General features: G+C 43.1%; 1 protein-coding gene across 1 annotated transcript in view; it reads left to right on the forward strand.

The window, feature by feature from the left end:
- Positions 1 to 1,000: 1,000 nt before the first annotated feature.
- The window catches only part of egfra (epidermal growth factor receptor a (erythroblastic leukemia viral (v-erb-b) oncogene homolog, avian)), a 40,210-nt gene continuing 24,359 nt past the window's right edge, over positions 1,001 to 16,851 (forward strand). Inside the window, exon 1 of the mRNA XM_053437237.1 lies at positions 1,001 to 1,392. Within this exon, the coding sequence (XP_053293212.1) occupies positions 1,008 to 1,392 (385 nt within the window). The 5' untranslated portion in view covers positions 1,001 to 1,007. The remainder of the gene's footprint in view (positions 1,393 to 16,851) is intronic.

Below are 16,851 nucleotides of genomic sequence, written 5' to 3' on the forward strand. Positions count from 1 at the left end.
AGGATCCAGTAAGTCAGCAGCCTACTTAGAAATATATCAGTAGTAGAAGTAAACAAAGGAAGTTTAACACCTTAGAAGCTGTCTCAGATTCATACAATGTTTGTAATTCTCTGCCTTTAAAGAGAGTAAAGGAGTAGGAATAAGAAATCTTGGCGTGACTTTAATCGTGATAATAATCTACTGCATATTGACTGAAGTGAAATATGTTAATGTCGTGCGATGTTTTGGTTATTAGGTGTTTCTGCTTTTTTTCCACTTCTCTTCCTGTACCTGATTTGTGTCACACAATATCACGCAACTCAGCAAGAAGCATTATTTGACTTAGTTCTGCATTTCTCTGCAAAACTGACAGCAACTGGTTTTGGGACCTTTTAAAACTTTACTGTTCTAATGGAAATTATATGTTTCGTTGGTGTGTGACACATTAGAGAATCTACATTATAAGAAGACACACTACATTAACTGTAATAAAATTGCGAAAAAATACACAGTACTGTAGAGTGACAGGAATTTTAATTACAAAAAAGTGGATGTGTGTGTGGCAAATAAAAGCCTAATATTTAATTATTAATATAAAGTTAATGGTCTCTGCTCAGCTCATTGAGTCCTTTATACAAACGTTATTAATTCCACTGTTCCCTGAAAACATACATTTCCATACAACCGTTTGTATTATGATGTTCCTCCTTTGTTGCTATTGAGCTTCATTATTATTATTATTATTATTATTATTATTAGTAGTAGTAGTAGTAGTGGTAATATATAGTTAATTGTCCAATTAAATACAAAGTTTCTCCTTTGTTGCTATTGAGCTTCATTATTATTATTATTATTATTATTAGTAGTAGTAGTAGTAGTAGTGGTGGGGCTATTAGTAATAGTAGTAGCAGTAGTAGTAGTGGTAATATGTAGTTAATTGTCCAATTTAATACAAAGTTTCTCCTTTGTTGCTATTGAGCTGCAAAATAATAATAATAACTCTAATTGATATCATTTTTATTGTTATTATGAATTGTATTATTATTTATACCTTGACGATGATGTTTGTTTCTCCCTCTACCTGTGAGGCGCATCTGTCCTCCCTCCTGCTGACGTCAGAGCAGCAGCAGTGGCAGCCGGAGCAGCAGCAGATCTCCGAGGAGGAGGAGCAGTCAAAGTTTGACTTTCCCACAGCAAGAGAAAGACTCTTTCACTCAGGAACCAAAAAGCCACTCGGAGACTGGGAAGTTGTGACAAAGCGGAATATCTCGCGCGTTGGACATGGAGTGACACGGACTCGGCGGGAGCTGAAGAGAAACAAGACGAGCCTCGCGATGGAAAGCAGTTTGGTGAAGTGGATCAGTCTCACCTCTGTGCTGTGGCTGGGCTGCTGCGTACTGGCGGAAAAGAAAGGTATGTCCGCGAGACATTACGACATGTACGTGGCCGTGGGTCGGAGTGGGGAGAAGACTTTCGCTTTTCCTCCTGGAAACACTCCGGATCACTTTACTCTACACATGACACAAATCTCAGACAGGCTCTCCAGAAAAGTAAAAAAGAAAAAACGCGCAGGGAAACTTGATCCCGGGGCTGGAGGAAAAGTTTCTCACAGTCTCGAAGTGCCCTGGTAAAAATGCCACAGAGGCTCCAGCGAGGTTTTACGCACATGACTCACCAGCAGTCCACACACAGACGCGGGTTTCAGGGGTTGGGAAATGTTGAATTAGCTAATTTGCAGGAATGCGCAAAGACGCATCTGTGCCACAGCCACGATGACTCAAGTACGCAGATTTGCACCAAATTGATGATGATGGTGGTGGTGGTGATGAAGATGATGCAGGGAGGGAGTGTAGATTGTGCAATTTCTCTCTTCTCTCTGGGCTGTGCGTTTTTATTTCACCCTCATATCGTTGTTTTCGTATACTCTGACCCGTTTGTAGGCAAAAATAGAAGTAAAACTGGGCCATGCTGTCACCTTCAAACACACTGAAAGTACACAAGTAACTTTTTCTCATCCTCACAGCCTCACACCACCGCAGTCTCACAGTAAAGATGAGGTCTCGCAGCTCTTCACACTGATGTGTTTATTTCTGCCCTGCACTCTGAGCATCCTCTGACATGATGAGATGCTGCACGGTGCATCTGGTCCTCAGAGGAAATTAGATGAAAACGTGAGGACAGGCCCTTCATCCTTCAGCTTGCACAGATGATAGAGAGCAGAGTGTCTGCAGTGAAAGTATGAAAACAAGCCGCTGAGGACGGAGGAACAGGGAACTTGGATTCTCTGGCTTTGTGGCCCGACCCTGACGTTAAGGTCAAACAACTCTTATTTTAATGGCACAGCAATGTTTTGACTGTTACTTCAATTTCCCTCTGAGCAGCTGAGATTTCAAGGTCTCTAACTGGACACCTCACTATACAGGAACATTCATATTTGACTATACCTGCAAGCAACACCCTTGCACCCCAGTGGTTGGATTAAGTGTTGGTGTAAGATTAAAATCTGAAAACTACTACAACTGACTCCACATGTACGTCGGAGGGAGTCGCACTTCATTCAGGCCAGATGTCGGCGGAGAAAGTGACCACATCTCTTCAGTCCCTAATGAATTTCAACTTCCTCTTCTCATGAATCATCACTGTCAAGTCTTGTTCCTCCATATAAGCAGATGAACTCAGTGTGTGTGTGTGTGTGTGTGTGTGTGTGTGTGTGTGTGTGTGTGTGTGTGTGTTTGTCGCCAGCAGCGCACGAGCAAGTTGCATCTTCCCTGTCCGCTCCGACAAGCCACAGCCAGTGCTGGTTTTCACAGGACCATAACAAATCAAGAGTGTTTGTGAGCCAAAAAAGACAAGAGTCCCTAAATATTTCTGGGCGTCTAAACAAACCCGACGGAGCGCAGCAGCAGCAGGTCTCCCACAGTAAATAAGGATTATGGGAATTTTTTCTAAGTCCAGAGAATTTTGGAAAGGAGCAGCTGTAACGAGAGTTACGGTACGCAGCGCAGTTGTGTTTAATTACCTCATTTTTTGAGGCTGATTCAATTTCCAGCGATATGCAAGGTTCAGCCATCTGGTCCGACAGGTTTAGTTGTTGTTGTCCTTTAGTTGTTGGCCAGGGGCTGAGACAGATGTTTTTTCGGTGTGGCACAACTTGTTTTTTTTAACTCATGTGTCAACAAGATGCCCAACTCCAGTAACTTCCCATAATCACAAACCCTCAAAACCCCCAAAATATGAAATGCTAATAGATAAAGACAATTAAAGATTAAATATTAAACAACCATTTGGGTAATAAACGATTACAGACTTGTGCTGTTGAAGGTGCTTTCAAATACACCTAAATATAGATGTAGGAATAGTTTTTTTAAATGTGTCATCAAAGGAGCTCGTCTGGAGCCGTAATCTAACTTCTCTTTCCAGTAAAAACAAGGTTTCAAAACAAGACAAAATACAGTCTTGTTCTGAACTTGGTGGCAAAGCATTTCTGAGATAATCCAAAGGGTTTTATGAGCCTTAAAAATGAAGGATAATTTCCTCAGCCCACAAAGGAGCATGTAATCCTTCGACCTATTTTAGAATCTCCAATCCGCGAGCCGTGCGGTTTATCAGGGGGCGGCCGACTCTTCGATATAATTCAGCGAAGTCTGTTTGACCTGAAGGTGTTTGTGTTGCTAGGAGCCAAGTGAGAACATCTGCTCAGCTGTTTACACGTGGAAGTGACAAAAGATTGTAGAGTAGAGAAAACCTCGAAATAGACGGAGACCAGGGATGGAAAAAGATAAATCTTTGTTCCAGGTTAAAAGAATTTCAACAAAAACGGATCAATGAGCTGGGAAGGATAGAGAGAGAGATGGAGAGAGAGAGAGAGAGAGAGAGAGAGAGAGGGCGAGAGAGAGGGAGGGAGAGAGAGGGAGAGAGAGAGAGAGAGAGAGTCACTTTAACAGTCATGCTCACTTTATCACAGACATAACAGATTCCTTATTTTCTATTCAATCACCAATTAACTCCTCACCTCAATAGTGATTGGCCAGATCAGAGCATAACAACTTATAGCCACAGTAGAACAGGAGGTTATGGTTTAACCACCCTCTGTTTGTTTGTATAAGTGAGATAATCTAAAAACTACCTAAGCCATTACCAGGAAACTTGGCAGGAGCACGTGCTTTGGGTCCGGGAGGAACCCAGTAAGGTTTGGTGCGGATCCGGATTAGAAGGCAGATCCAGGAATTTATACATTGCAAGATGTATGGTGTTTTTGGACTTTGTCCCAGATTTGAAGAAATATCTGGCATGTTTATGGAACTGATGTCTATGAGAGTGTTTGAAATTTGTTGCAGCTTTGATTGAATTTAAGGGATCTGTTGGGATGAGGTTCAGGCTCTGAAAACGGAGGTATATATTCTGTTTTTCATAGCTTATATACAAAACCAAAAACATGACCAAAAGGGGAGAAGTTTAAGTTATGGCCTGTCTGGCTGACCAGTAAACAGACCTTTTAAGAGAGCTATAGAACGTCCCTGAGTAGAGCACATGTGTCCACCACGGGCCTATCTCCTAATGCTAAAGAAAGTGATAAAACATTTCCTGGATCTGCACCACAGTCTATCACCTGGCAGCGGTTGAAGGAAGTTGGATCCGCACCACGTCGCACTAACTCATAAATATCAGTGCCATTTAAAATGCCTGATTTGTTTTAATCCTACCCTGCAGGAAATTGATGAAAATGACACTTGTTAAGAAAATGGATCTGTCCCTGTGTCGGGATCTTCCCCCAAACTTGTATTGGTTCTCTCTTGGCCCATTTCCCATTGCTAACAAACCAACAAACAATCAAGCAAACGGACAAGGGAGTCAGCAGAACCTCTCTGTCGGAGGCAATAGTTGTATATTGGTAAATAAACAAGCGGTTGGCCATTAGGCCCCATCAATCAGCCGCCCTCCGGTTGCATTCCTGTCATGGGGACGGCGTTGGGAAATGAATTTGAGTTTTGATAAGTGCAGCCTCTCCCACAGGAAGCCCACCTGTCAGCCCTCCGCTCGGCGGCAGCCTGGGAAGGTGCGATGGCTCCTGCGGGAGGCCGACAGGACTCGCTGAATTATAGAAAAGCTCTTTGTCCTGTCTGCTGGCATGCTCATTTTATTAGCTGTCATCGTGCACGGAGAGATTGTAAATAATGCCCGCAGCTTCGCCCAGCAGCCAACCACACGCAATAACTGCACTGATTTATTTCCCAGATGGAAATGCTAAATGGTATCTGAATCAATTGAAATCTGTGTGTGTGACAGGAGTTGTACCAGCGACGTGATGATTAACGCTTTTTATTGTATCCTTAAATATTTCTAAACTTTTGCAATCTTTATAAAATGCAGATCTGAGGTGAACCTGCCTCTTTAACTGGTCCATGAGTTAACCTGTGAAAGATCAAACTAATCTCAGGGACATGTCGACGGCCTAATCCTTAATCCCAGTGCGACACTACCCATTTTACACTGGGCACAGGATAACCCGCTTATATCAATATGCTTTTTTTCAGAGTTAATGGTAATCTAAGTACTGGACAGAATGAGATTAGAAGATAATATAAAGGTGAAGTCCGATTCTACCCCCTCTCTGTTTAAATGTGCTTACACACCTGCAGAACCTGAGCTGAATCATGATAATATTTCCCTCCTGCAGTCTTCTTCTGTGTTCTGACTAAGTGCTTTTCCCTCCGTGTTGCGTTGGGATCTAAAAAGTCAGCCTCCCTCATCATTCATCTTCTTTTTTCCATCACCCTCAGAAAAAAGCGGTGCCTTTTCTTTTCATTAAAGCCCACTCTCCGAGGTTAGATGGACGTCGGTAGTGAAATATAGGGCTGTGATCCCGTGTAATCCTAGAATCTCCAGTCTGCGTTTAAGGGTCCTGAGTGGCCCTGGTTCTACCGCTGCTGGTGTCGAGGCGCGCTGGAGCTCTGACGACCTTCCCAGACTTTCATCTGCTGCAGCCATTGTTGCAAATATGGTGTTTTTCGGGTTTCAGGCCGTGGGAGCCGGAGGATCATTTCTCACCACCCTCCCTCTCAGCTTTGATAAACTGCACCACGTCTGAGTGGTAGAGAATTTTTTACGCCGCTGCTAGCAAGGTGCAGGATTTCGGTTTCACTCCGGGACAATGGTGCCTCTGTAGCGAGCGAGTTATCTGGCTGCACTGATACATCTGTAGAGCAAGTGAGATCTGTGCCGCGCGGCAGACACACACCCGAGGCCAGACGCGTGTCATCGGGGGGGGAAACACGGCAGCGCAGCAGCTTTTGTTCTTCGTCTCACTTTTACGACTCTGACAACAGCAAATCTATTGTGTAACCTTAAAAATCAAAAGGCACCGCCGCTCCGCTAGCGTTAATTATGTGTCTGGTTATTCTGCTGAGTCTAAACAAACCATAAACAATACGATTTGATGTAGTGTTTTCAGGTCTGACATTAATATTTGATAGGTTAAGAAACGCTGACTGTTACATGACTGATATTAATTATTAAAAGTCCTTGTTTTGGCCTCCCGCTCAAAGAGAACCAGTGTTTATGGTGATGCAACTGAAGCAACTCACATCAGTTGTGTAAGTTTGTATACATCCAGGGAGAACGCAGCATGCAATAAGTGAGTGCATGTGGTTACTCATTGAACTGTGTTGTGTCCTTTTGTTTGCGCATGGTGACAAAGTCATCCGCTGCCGTTTATGGCCTTTTCCATGATCCACCGCTCGCGTGTGGAGTCTCCAGTGGAAAGAGACCCAGGAATTCAGTTTGGAAAAAAAGGCCCTCTGATATCTTCCCATCTCATCAGGTGCAGTGTCATGTTCGAGGGGAAAATAGGCCACAGCTCCAGTTGAGTAATCGAGCCTGTGAAAGTATTTCTATCTCTTCAAACTGATCCTGACCTGAGGGCGCGTCAGTGACATAATTTCATCAGATTCAGTTGATTCACCTTAAGCGTAACGTCTTTTTTGGTAAAAACATGACCTTCACTGTAAATTCCCACGTTCTCATGGATGCCAAAGATATTGATGGATCATTAGCAGTGTTTATTAGTGCCTTTTATATTGGAGCTATCAATTTGGCCACAGTACAACAAAGAAAGCTAATCAGTTTTTCAGAAGCTTTATCCACAAGTATCTTAATAAGCAGTTAGTTGTAATTTGTTTCACCTTTCATTCTTTATTTAAAGAAAAAAACATAACTACAATAACTTTTCCAGGCTCAAGTTTCTCAGATGTAAAGTGTTACATCAGTTAAACTTATAAAACTGTTACCCTCTGTAAATAATTGTTTTATGACTTTAAATATAAATCAAACCAAATCATATCGTTCGTTATCTCAAGGTTTTTAATATAGTGAGCTTACAATATTACAGAGAAAGGGTTCCCACTGTCAGGTGCTGATATGAAAGGAGAAATCTGGAAAGTAAACTTACTTTGAGGAAACATATTTATGCAGCCTCATATTTCATTTACCATCAGCGTGTACTTTATTGTAGTTTTTGTAGAGAAGTTCACATTGGAAACAGCAGAAATCCAGTGATGGAACAAAGGCATGAACTTAGCTTGATTTCTGGGTTCCTCTTTTCATTGGCTGGTCTGGTATTTTTTCCTTTACTTTCATGCCAGTTGTAGAAAGTGAAACATTTCTTGCCAGTTAAAATCCCTTCTGAAGAAACCTCATGTTTTTCATTTGTTTGATGAAGCAGTTTTCGAACATGTCTCGTCAAACTGGAACTGCTGAAGCAGTAAGTCGGCTCTGGTAGCGAAGGTAAAGATGGAAAGTGGGCACTGAACATGTCTCGATCCTGGAGGCTTTCAGCTTGCATGAAAACCCTGAGTCTAAGACACTGTGAACTCAGCTCGAGAGCATTCAGTCTGAGGCCTTTTCCCCCTTAGACACAAATAGCTGGTTCATTTGTATTCAGGGCTGAGCTGTACGGATCATCGTGTCATGATGCAAATGTAAAAGATGTCAATGAGATGGACTGAGGTGTTGCACTGATCTAAGGAAAGGGCTGAAAACAGCAGAGTCAAGGATAGACAAACAAACATCAGAGAGACGGAGTGAGATCACTGACTTCGGAATCCGTGCCCTCGCTCATTTGTTCATCAAAGAGGCTTCAAGCTGCTTCAGGTTAGCGTCCAAGAGTCAGACAAGACAAGAGCCGGTCCCAGCATCCTGAAGAACTTGTGTAGGCGTGGCATCTTCTCCATTGACCCCCAGGTCATTCTGAGCAGCAGTGCTTCAAACAGGAGGAATCCCCTACAGGGAGAAGAACAATAGCTTCATCAACAAACGTCCCATCGCAGAGTATTTGAGAAGAGGGCGCCGGTCGAAGGGCTGGTGGCTGATCTCTGAAGCTGGCTTCCCTCAGCCTCTTCCTGTGTGGTCCATTGGCCCAGTAAACTAAATGCTGCACTCTGTGCCGTGAGTCATTGTTAGTGGTTTGGACCTTGTGGTACATGCAAGTTCATTTGTCCAATTTTTGCAAATTAATTCCTGCATTTATCAAGAGCTATTGTGATGGAGATCCACACTGTTTCATTTGTAATTCCCCTCTGCAAGGTAAAGAGAGGAGGAAGGAGGGAGCTTCCTGCCTCACATCCTGATTTAAAGGATGTCGGAGTTCTTTAACCTGAAGCTTGAAGCTGTTTGGATTGGCTCCGCTCTCGACTGTTGCATAAAGGTTTGACTTTTTCCAAATGCCAACAATGGAGTGTGTAAGAGTCAATGACGTAAAGTTGTTCGGCTTAACTTGATATAGATTTAGTGCAACTGAGGTTTAGGGTGAATATGATTAAACTGTATTTGTTTTATAATTATTTAGGCCGTTTGAGATAAGCCAGATCAGACTTGTCTTTAAGTTCTCATCACTCAGCTACCTATGAAAAAGTGTTTTCTGAGCCAGTGTCATTATAGCATTACATGCTTCATTGCACGGGTGTGGCAGAGTGGCAAGGCGGTACATAACTTTCCAGTAGGGTATTTATTTAAAAGGCAAGTAGGGAAAACAATTGCATAGATTTTGCAATATATACTACTGAACTACTGAAATTCAAACTTCCCAGCATGCATTGTTTGAGGGTGACTCCTTTCTGAGGAACACAGATAAGGACATACAATCCAAACATGAAACTGGTTATCATGACTAATGTGTAACTTTTTTGATAGAACAACTTGTATTTGACTGTGAATGAGGTTTGTACGGTTGGTTCTTGGTAAAGCGTCTTTTTACCGAGCAGAGTTTCTCACGAGCAATGTAGACATATGCAGCCATGCAGAATCACTTGTTAACTGATACCTGTATGGCCTCCAGGTTATAGTCTAGACCCCCTGTCACATCCTAGAATAAGCCTGGTAGTGACGGGTTGCAGAGTGCAAAGCCTGAAGTTTCTTGGCATACACTGTGCCTGTTGTGGTTCCGTTCCCTGTGCTCCCTAACAGGAGAAAAACGTTAATAAGGCTAGAAGTTAGGTAATGTACATGGGGAAAGGGGCAGGGTGCCAAATAAGATAATGGGACAATATACACGACTGAGAAATAAGAAAAAGAGGAAATGCATGAGTCGAATGTGTAGGCCACACTTGAATGAATGTCTCCTTCCCTGCAGAAACTCCTAAGTCTTTGGACAAAAGGTTCTTTATTTGGGGCTTTGTCGTCTTCTCTGACACAGGCTTATCTGTCCACCCTGACCTTAACGTTCCTTGTAGACATGACTTTACAGCCCTGTGTCAACAGTGGGGAGAAAGGATCCCTGTTCGCTGGAAGTTATAAAGGCAGAGGGGGGAACTGAAACTATTAAGTTGACTTTGAGCTTGATGTTGACTCAGGACAACTGATCCTACATGCAAATATCAGATAAATACCACATGCATTGAAGTAGTAAAGGGAAAGGGTGTAATGAAGTCTGGAGTTTGGTTTGGACTTTGTTTTTTGAGACACAGCTGGGTTTATAGCTTACCAAATAAATCACTGTATGGGAAACTGTTCAAATACTTTCAGTTCTATGGAAACTGTTCCAATCTACTTCCTGCATTAGTTTTTCAGGTTCGGCCTCAAATCATGGACCCTGGTTGCTTTCTATGAAGTGTTAAGGATCCACAAAGTTATCACATTTCATACTGAAAGGGACGTGGATGGTCGTATCAAATTTAATCTCAGTCTATCCAACAACTTGGGAGTCATTTCCTTCAAAATCCCAACTGTTATCACTAATCACTAATGTTGTGATTCAACATCTGGAACCATGAACCTCTGTAACTTTGGATGTGTGTGAGCTGGTAATTTAGTTTATGCCTAAAGTTTTGTTTCCTCATTGACCTGTAAAGTTTTATAAGTACAATCTGCGTTATTCAATTAAATGAACAATGTTGTCAATGATTACCAAGATGCCATTATCAAATCCTTATGACAAAGCAATGTAAGTGAGGCTTGATCATTTTATAATTTCACCATAAACTTTATAAAAAAGAAAACATATACAGTACAACCAAACATGCAGATCTTTAAAATAATATAGACATTCTTACATGAATCTAGACATGAATGCATATCTTTTCTACATGGTTTATTCAATAAAAATATAATATATCATATCTGCAAATAGATATATGAAAGGTTTATCAGGGAATATTTCAATAAATCCTTCCAGCTCTAGTGGGAGGTGTGTTCCTGCATCAGGGAGAGGCTGATTGTTCATGATAGCGTCATGGAGGCTTGGCTCGGCTACAGATCTGTGACTCCCCCAGCACTAAAACACAACACTCAACAAAACGCCCCTCGTGCACTATACCTGCTCTAATTACCTAATAAGTTTCAACAACACCAACGCTTCGTCGAGCTCAGATTTAATTTCCTGGTGGGACTTTGAGCGTAACATCTTCATTACCTCATGTTTTCATAATTGAAGCCAGAGGCCTGTAAAAAGAGGGATTCTGTTTGCAATGTTTCCGTCTATAAAAATAAAGACGGAACTGCTTCTCTACTTCTTTCCACTAAACCATTAAGGGAGGCCATTTTTAGAGCACATGCACTCGCACTGCATCGTATCCCAGCCCCAAGACACTTAAAGCATCACGGATAAATTATCAATATTTGCTGCTCTCTCCTTTCATATTCATAACAAACCACTTCAGCTTCATATCCGTGTGGCTCGCAGGAGGAAGGGTTCCCTGGTAGAAATACCCTGGAGTGCATAGTTGAACTAGTGCCAGGCAGCAAGGATTAGCCCTGGGGACCAGCAGTATATCCACTTCCTCAACAACCTCTTCCTGAGCTGATTAAACAGGCAGAGATTTTTTTTTAATATGAATCCACTTGTTTCTTTTTTATCCAAGTATTATTGCAATAATCAGGCACCCACAAGATTTCCAAGAGATTATAAATGCTCAAAACCTATTGTGTTATGAGGTCAAAAGGACATGAAAACAAGCGACTAAATTAGATTTAGTTTTTAAATCAGTCTAGCAGGAGGTATTTTAAATATGCATGTTGAACTGGCAGAAGAAAAATTGTTGTAATTCTGCTTTGATAAGTCAGTATTTTTGGTGACTTTGTATTTGCTAATACCTCCAAGAAATGAAGTGATCTGAACTGTCCAAGACCTCTGCTGGGTTATAAATGCTTGGCACCTGTTAGTCGATTGAAAAACATCCGAAATGAGATCCAGGATTTGGAGCTGGAAACATCCTTTAATCTGCTTTTCATGGTTGTAATGGACCAAACTATCTCACCACAAGGTCTGTTTCAGAGTTGGTCCGGAGCATTTGATCGTATCACACAATTTTTCACGGAAGATTTGCTCAGTTGTCATGGAATCATAAATCTTAAAATGTCCTCCTTTATTGTCTGGGCAGTTCGAGGCCCCTCATGTCAACGATTGCTTGATAGGTCAGACTGAAACTTTACTCTCGACCGTGGAAATAGCGGTTGACAAAACAATGATCTATTTAGTAGCTGTTCCGGAGCTTTGAATCATATCACAGAACAGAGTTTTCCCAAATGCCCTTTGAGCACTCGAAGGATTTCTTATCCATTTTGGCTTAGAAGTCGACACAGAAAGTTTACTTTGGAGGATGTAGTTGGCAAAACATTAGTGGAAGCAGAGGGAGACGATGTGATATGATCGAGGGCTCCAGAGCCGCTACAGAAAGGACCCATCGGTGAGACTGTATCATCCAATGTTGTTTCTAGAATGAACTTTCAATCCGAAAATATTAATTTGGCAATTTGTAATGTGTAATATGAGACAACTAGAACTGCACTCAGTAGAGTGGAAACCAACACCAAGGCCCAACCGTCCCCTTAAATTAAAACCAGTCCTAGTTCCACAGAACGTTTCCCAGGGTTCCAGACCTATTTGTTGCCATATTGAGGCAAAAGCTAAATCTCAATGACACCACATTTAGATCTACTTGAAACAGATGTGGATCCTCACAAAACGGTTCACACTTATCGATACCAACACTAACACGTCTGAATTTTTTCATTAAGACTCACGTAATTCTCTTGAGTAATAAATGAAAATGTGGGAAACGCCCTATCCCTCAATGTTTAAGGAAAAACATTAAAAGAATTCCTGGATCAATCCCCTGATCCGGGCCCAAACCAATACTTAATGGTTTCGTCCCTGAGCCATCCCGCATCCTTCAAACAATTTTCTTCAAGAAGTTTTTAAATATAATTAAAATAACAGAAAAACAAACACTGATGAAAGTTAGAGTTGACTCTATTTTCCGTGTTGTGAAACACACACACACGGATTCGGAGCCAGGGTCCTTGTGTTCAGCAGTGCAGCCGATAGCAAGATAAGCTCTCGTCTGCCAAGCGTTTGATGACTGACGCAAAGCAGCAAGGCCCTAGGTCGTGCAAAAGCCCCTCTGTGTCTCCCCAGTGAGGGGGCGTCCTTGAAACAACCACCCTCCCCAGTCATAATGGTCTAAAACAAGCTAACGCATTGTTTGGGAGCTTTGTTAACCTTTTCCGATGTGCTGTTTTTGTCAGGAACCGGATAACTCCCGCATGTTAACAATGGGAGAAATCTGAGCCGTGGGGCTTGTGGGAGAGGTGTCTGATGAAAAACTGTCAGTTCTCGCTGTTCACACTACCGTGGCGTAGAGAGAGTTGTTCTGAAAATACTCTCAAGTTTATAACCGAACACTCTGCGGGGCCTCAAACACTTGGCAGTGGCCCCCCCTTGATGCATTTCAGGCATTTCAGTTTGATGTGTCATCAGGAAGACGTAGCTGAAGTTTTCTCAGCTTTCCTGTGCAAATTAAATCGGTCATGCTTTTGGCAAGTACAACGCAACATGTAATAAAATACCCTGAATATTACAAGAGCTCCTCTGCTGTACAAACTAATTCCCCCCGAGCTGCATTTGTCCCTGACTTTGGGCCTCTGCCAGCGTGGATGAGGAAGAAACTACTCATCAGTGGATTTCAGAGCCTGGCTGATTCTGAACGCAGAGGTTGAAATGGTGAGTAAGGGCTGAGCAACAGAGCTTACTAACGCGAACCCTGGGGCTTTTTGTAGAATATTCCTTTTATGGGATCCCTCTCTCCGAAGACTTCAGAGTCACTTCAGACCCGACGAAGGCAGGAACAGAGTCGATGGGAGGCAACGCTGCGAACAGCGGTCAGACCTTCACAGAAATGAGCCTGTCAGCAATCGGGGGCTAAAATAAGAAACCCTTAAGCAGAAAGGGCGACCTCAAAGAGCATCTATCTCCTTTGTTTGGATGAAGTGAGGAGTGGAGGGACTGAGAGTTATCTGTCCTATCTCTGCTGGGCCCTAACCTGCTCTGTGCTGGGAATGCTTAAACCAACAGGGTGATTCCTGAATCCCAGCTGCTCTCTCCTGCTGGAATGAGGTGTCAAACGTGTGGGATTCTTTGCTGGTGGTGGTTGTTTTTCTTGTCTTTTTTGCCTCCCTTCTTCCTCTTCTCTTCTTTTCCATGCACGGCTCAGTGGCGATTGTTGGAAAGAGGAGAAGGAGGAGGAGGAGGAGGAGAGGGGTGGGGTGGTGGGGTGGTGGGGCATTGAACGAGCGAGTTAGCAGCAGTGTGCTCGCCGCCCACTCCCTCTCCCGTCTTCCTCTCAGGCTTCCTGTGGGATTGAAGAGGAGTATGGCTTTAACAGGGAAGGAGATGGAGGAAAGGTGGAGGAGGGGGGGGTTGTCTTGGCGAGAACGGTCCTCAATGGGGGGAATGTGTGGACGTGAGGAAGTGGGTCGAATGCTGCACGTCATTAGGAATTTAAATGGGTCCCGGGGTAACGGGGGTTGTGTGAGTTTGGGGGTAACACGAGTGGGATTAGTTGAAGCGCTAATGGACTTTCCAACAGGGCGTGTGGGAGAATCGTCTGACTAATGATGAGTGTAGCGTGATGAGGTGGGCCCTCATGTGAAGCCCCATGTATGTTGGTCACAGCTGGAGAAGGAGTGGGAGCGCAGTTTGAAATTACCTCCACTAAATCAACATTGATTTACATCCATCCAATGTGAGGAGCAACACGTAAACGTTAATGCATCCCCTGTCGTTTGTGATATTTACATCTCATAGGTGTCACAGTGGGTTCAGGGAATACATTGACTATTGAGATAGATGCTCAGTGTGTTGATGATTCACCGCAGCAGTTAAAACAACAACCAGCGTGACTGCAAATACAAGATCCTCATGTCAGCCAGTAAAATGAATATTTTTCTACATGGTTCTCTGAACATTTGCTCACTTATCCCCTTTGGGAGACGAAAGCAGTGCGACTAACTGTACAAACAACATTGTCCGCAATACTGAGGACCCGCCCACACACGTGCTCGACCAATTGCGAGTCAGTCTCAGCTGTCGGTCATGATGTTTTACTCTGCTTTTGTCACATCAAACATATAATCAAACATATTTACTGGAGAGGTAGCTCTTGAACAAACATCGGTCTGATCTAAAATGATCTGACATGTGTTTTGACCATTTACATTTGGTCCACGTCCCATTAACTAACATGGAGGAGAAAGGGTTTATGACTTACTCTGCGGCCACTGTCGGCTTCACTCTTTGGACAAGTCCATTTATATATGCAGTCTACGATATTCACACATAGAACTGACTCAGAAAGACATCCGTTCATCGACTCCCTTTTTAAGCTCTGTCCTATTTTCTTTTACTTCCAAGTGTCTGACGCCAGGACAGTAAAATACTTCACTGTGTTCACCAGCTGGCAGAAAACTTTCTGTCCACCATGTGATGCTGGGCAGGTCATGTTCAGTAGGTTTATCACAGCTCCTTCACTGGAAGCAGCTGTCTGTTGCAGCTGGAAACGACGCTGATGAGCTGTGGGAGACGACTGCGACGAGAGAAAAGAGCTGAAAGATGCTTTAAAAAGTCAATAGAGCTGCAGGAACTTTAGATTTACTGTACCAGCAACTTTCTTTCCGGAGATAATGATCTGCTGCTCTGGATTGTCGACACACGTCAGTCTGAGGAGTTTTCTTTGGAACTGCTTTCCACTGTAGAGCTGTAGTTCTAATGAAAGCTGTTGCCAGTGAGGTCTGTGAAACATATAGAGTCAAGGATGTTTCTCGTTAGAACGTTTCCTTAGAATGTTTTTCATTTTTATTAGAATTAACATAAACCAAGAAACTGTTCTCTTCAATTTTACTGAGACCAGTAAAACCATAATGTTCAAAGAGTTAGATTCTCTTTTTATTAGTGAATCCAATGTTTTAAACAGGTTTATTGCACAACACATAAAAAACTAAAAAACAGACATCTACATTCATAATCCATATGTTGTGTCTTATGTATGTAAATATACTTTTCTTTCTCTCTTTCTTTATTTAGCTGTTTTATCTTAGCTTGACATCATGATGTCATGGTGCTTTCCTATATTTTTGTCGGCTAGAGACTGAAAGCAAACCCCACTGTCGAAAAAAAACTAATAATATTTATAACACTAATAAAGTAAATTGCTTTATAAGGACTCTGGTTCCTTGATGGGACATCATTCTGGATGGATCTTTTCACCTCAGGGTCTCAGAACTGCTGATCCCAGTACTTTCCAGTGTGAGTATACATGCTGTATTCCTGTGTTTGTGCAGAACCTAAATCCACGGTTTCCTCACACCGAGGTGGAGAGTAAACATTATGATGGGCCCGGCCTCAGGTATCTGGAGTGTCTCACTGACGACTGGAGAGCACTTTTCAGGGGCCGCGAGTAAACACAAGGCTTTTTGGTCTTTATTTGGTCACTTTGCTCGTAACAGACTAAACTTCACGGGCTGAGATCAAACTGGAGTCGGGGGCCGGCCTCGCGTCGTCACCGGGGGCCGAACGTGACGTGTTCAGCAGGAAGCTTCGGTTTGCTTGCGTTCTACAGCTGGACACTTTAAGGTTTGTCCCCCTTTGTAAGCCTCCAGGGAAACATCGGCCACATTCATACATCAAGTGTGAAGCTTTACACCCCCCCCCCCCCCCCCCATTCCCGCAGTTTGACCCCGCAGCCGGCCGCTGCATCCACCACCTCAGTCAGTCAAACAGCAAAACTCGCCTTCCTTCATTTCTCCCGTTTTCTCCCCCCCCCCCACCACCCCCACCCCTTTCACTTCCTTTCCATCAGTTCTCTTTCTCCAATAGAGCAGGATTTATATCCTCCTCTTGTCCTCCTCCCCTGGAGACGACAATCAGCTACCATCTGGTTCAGCATCGGCGGGGTAGATGCATGAAACTGACCCCGCGCAGAGATCAACTTCCTGAGTTGTCAGAGGGACCTATGTTGTTGCATTCACTGGGAATAGGGAGGGAAAGTCATGGATGGAGGGGGGGGGGGGGGGGTATCCTCCGGACCCTCTTTTCTTGTTCTCTTT

This window comes from Pleuronectes platessa, chromosome 13 (assembly GCF_947347685.1).
Source record: "Pleuronectes platessa chromosome 13, fPlePla1.1, whole genome shotgun sequence".
In the NCBI taxonomy this organism is placed as follows: Eukaryota; Metazoa; Chordata; class Actinopteri; order Pleuronectiformes; family Pleuronectidae; genus Pleuronectes; species Pleuronectes platessa.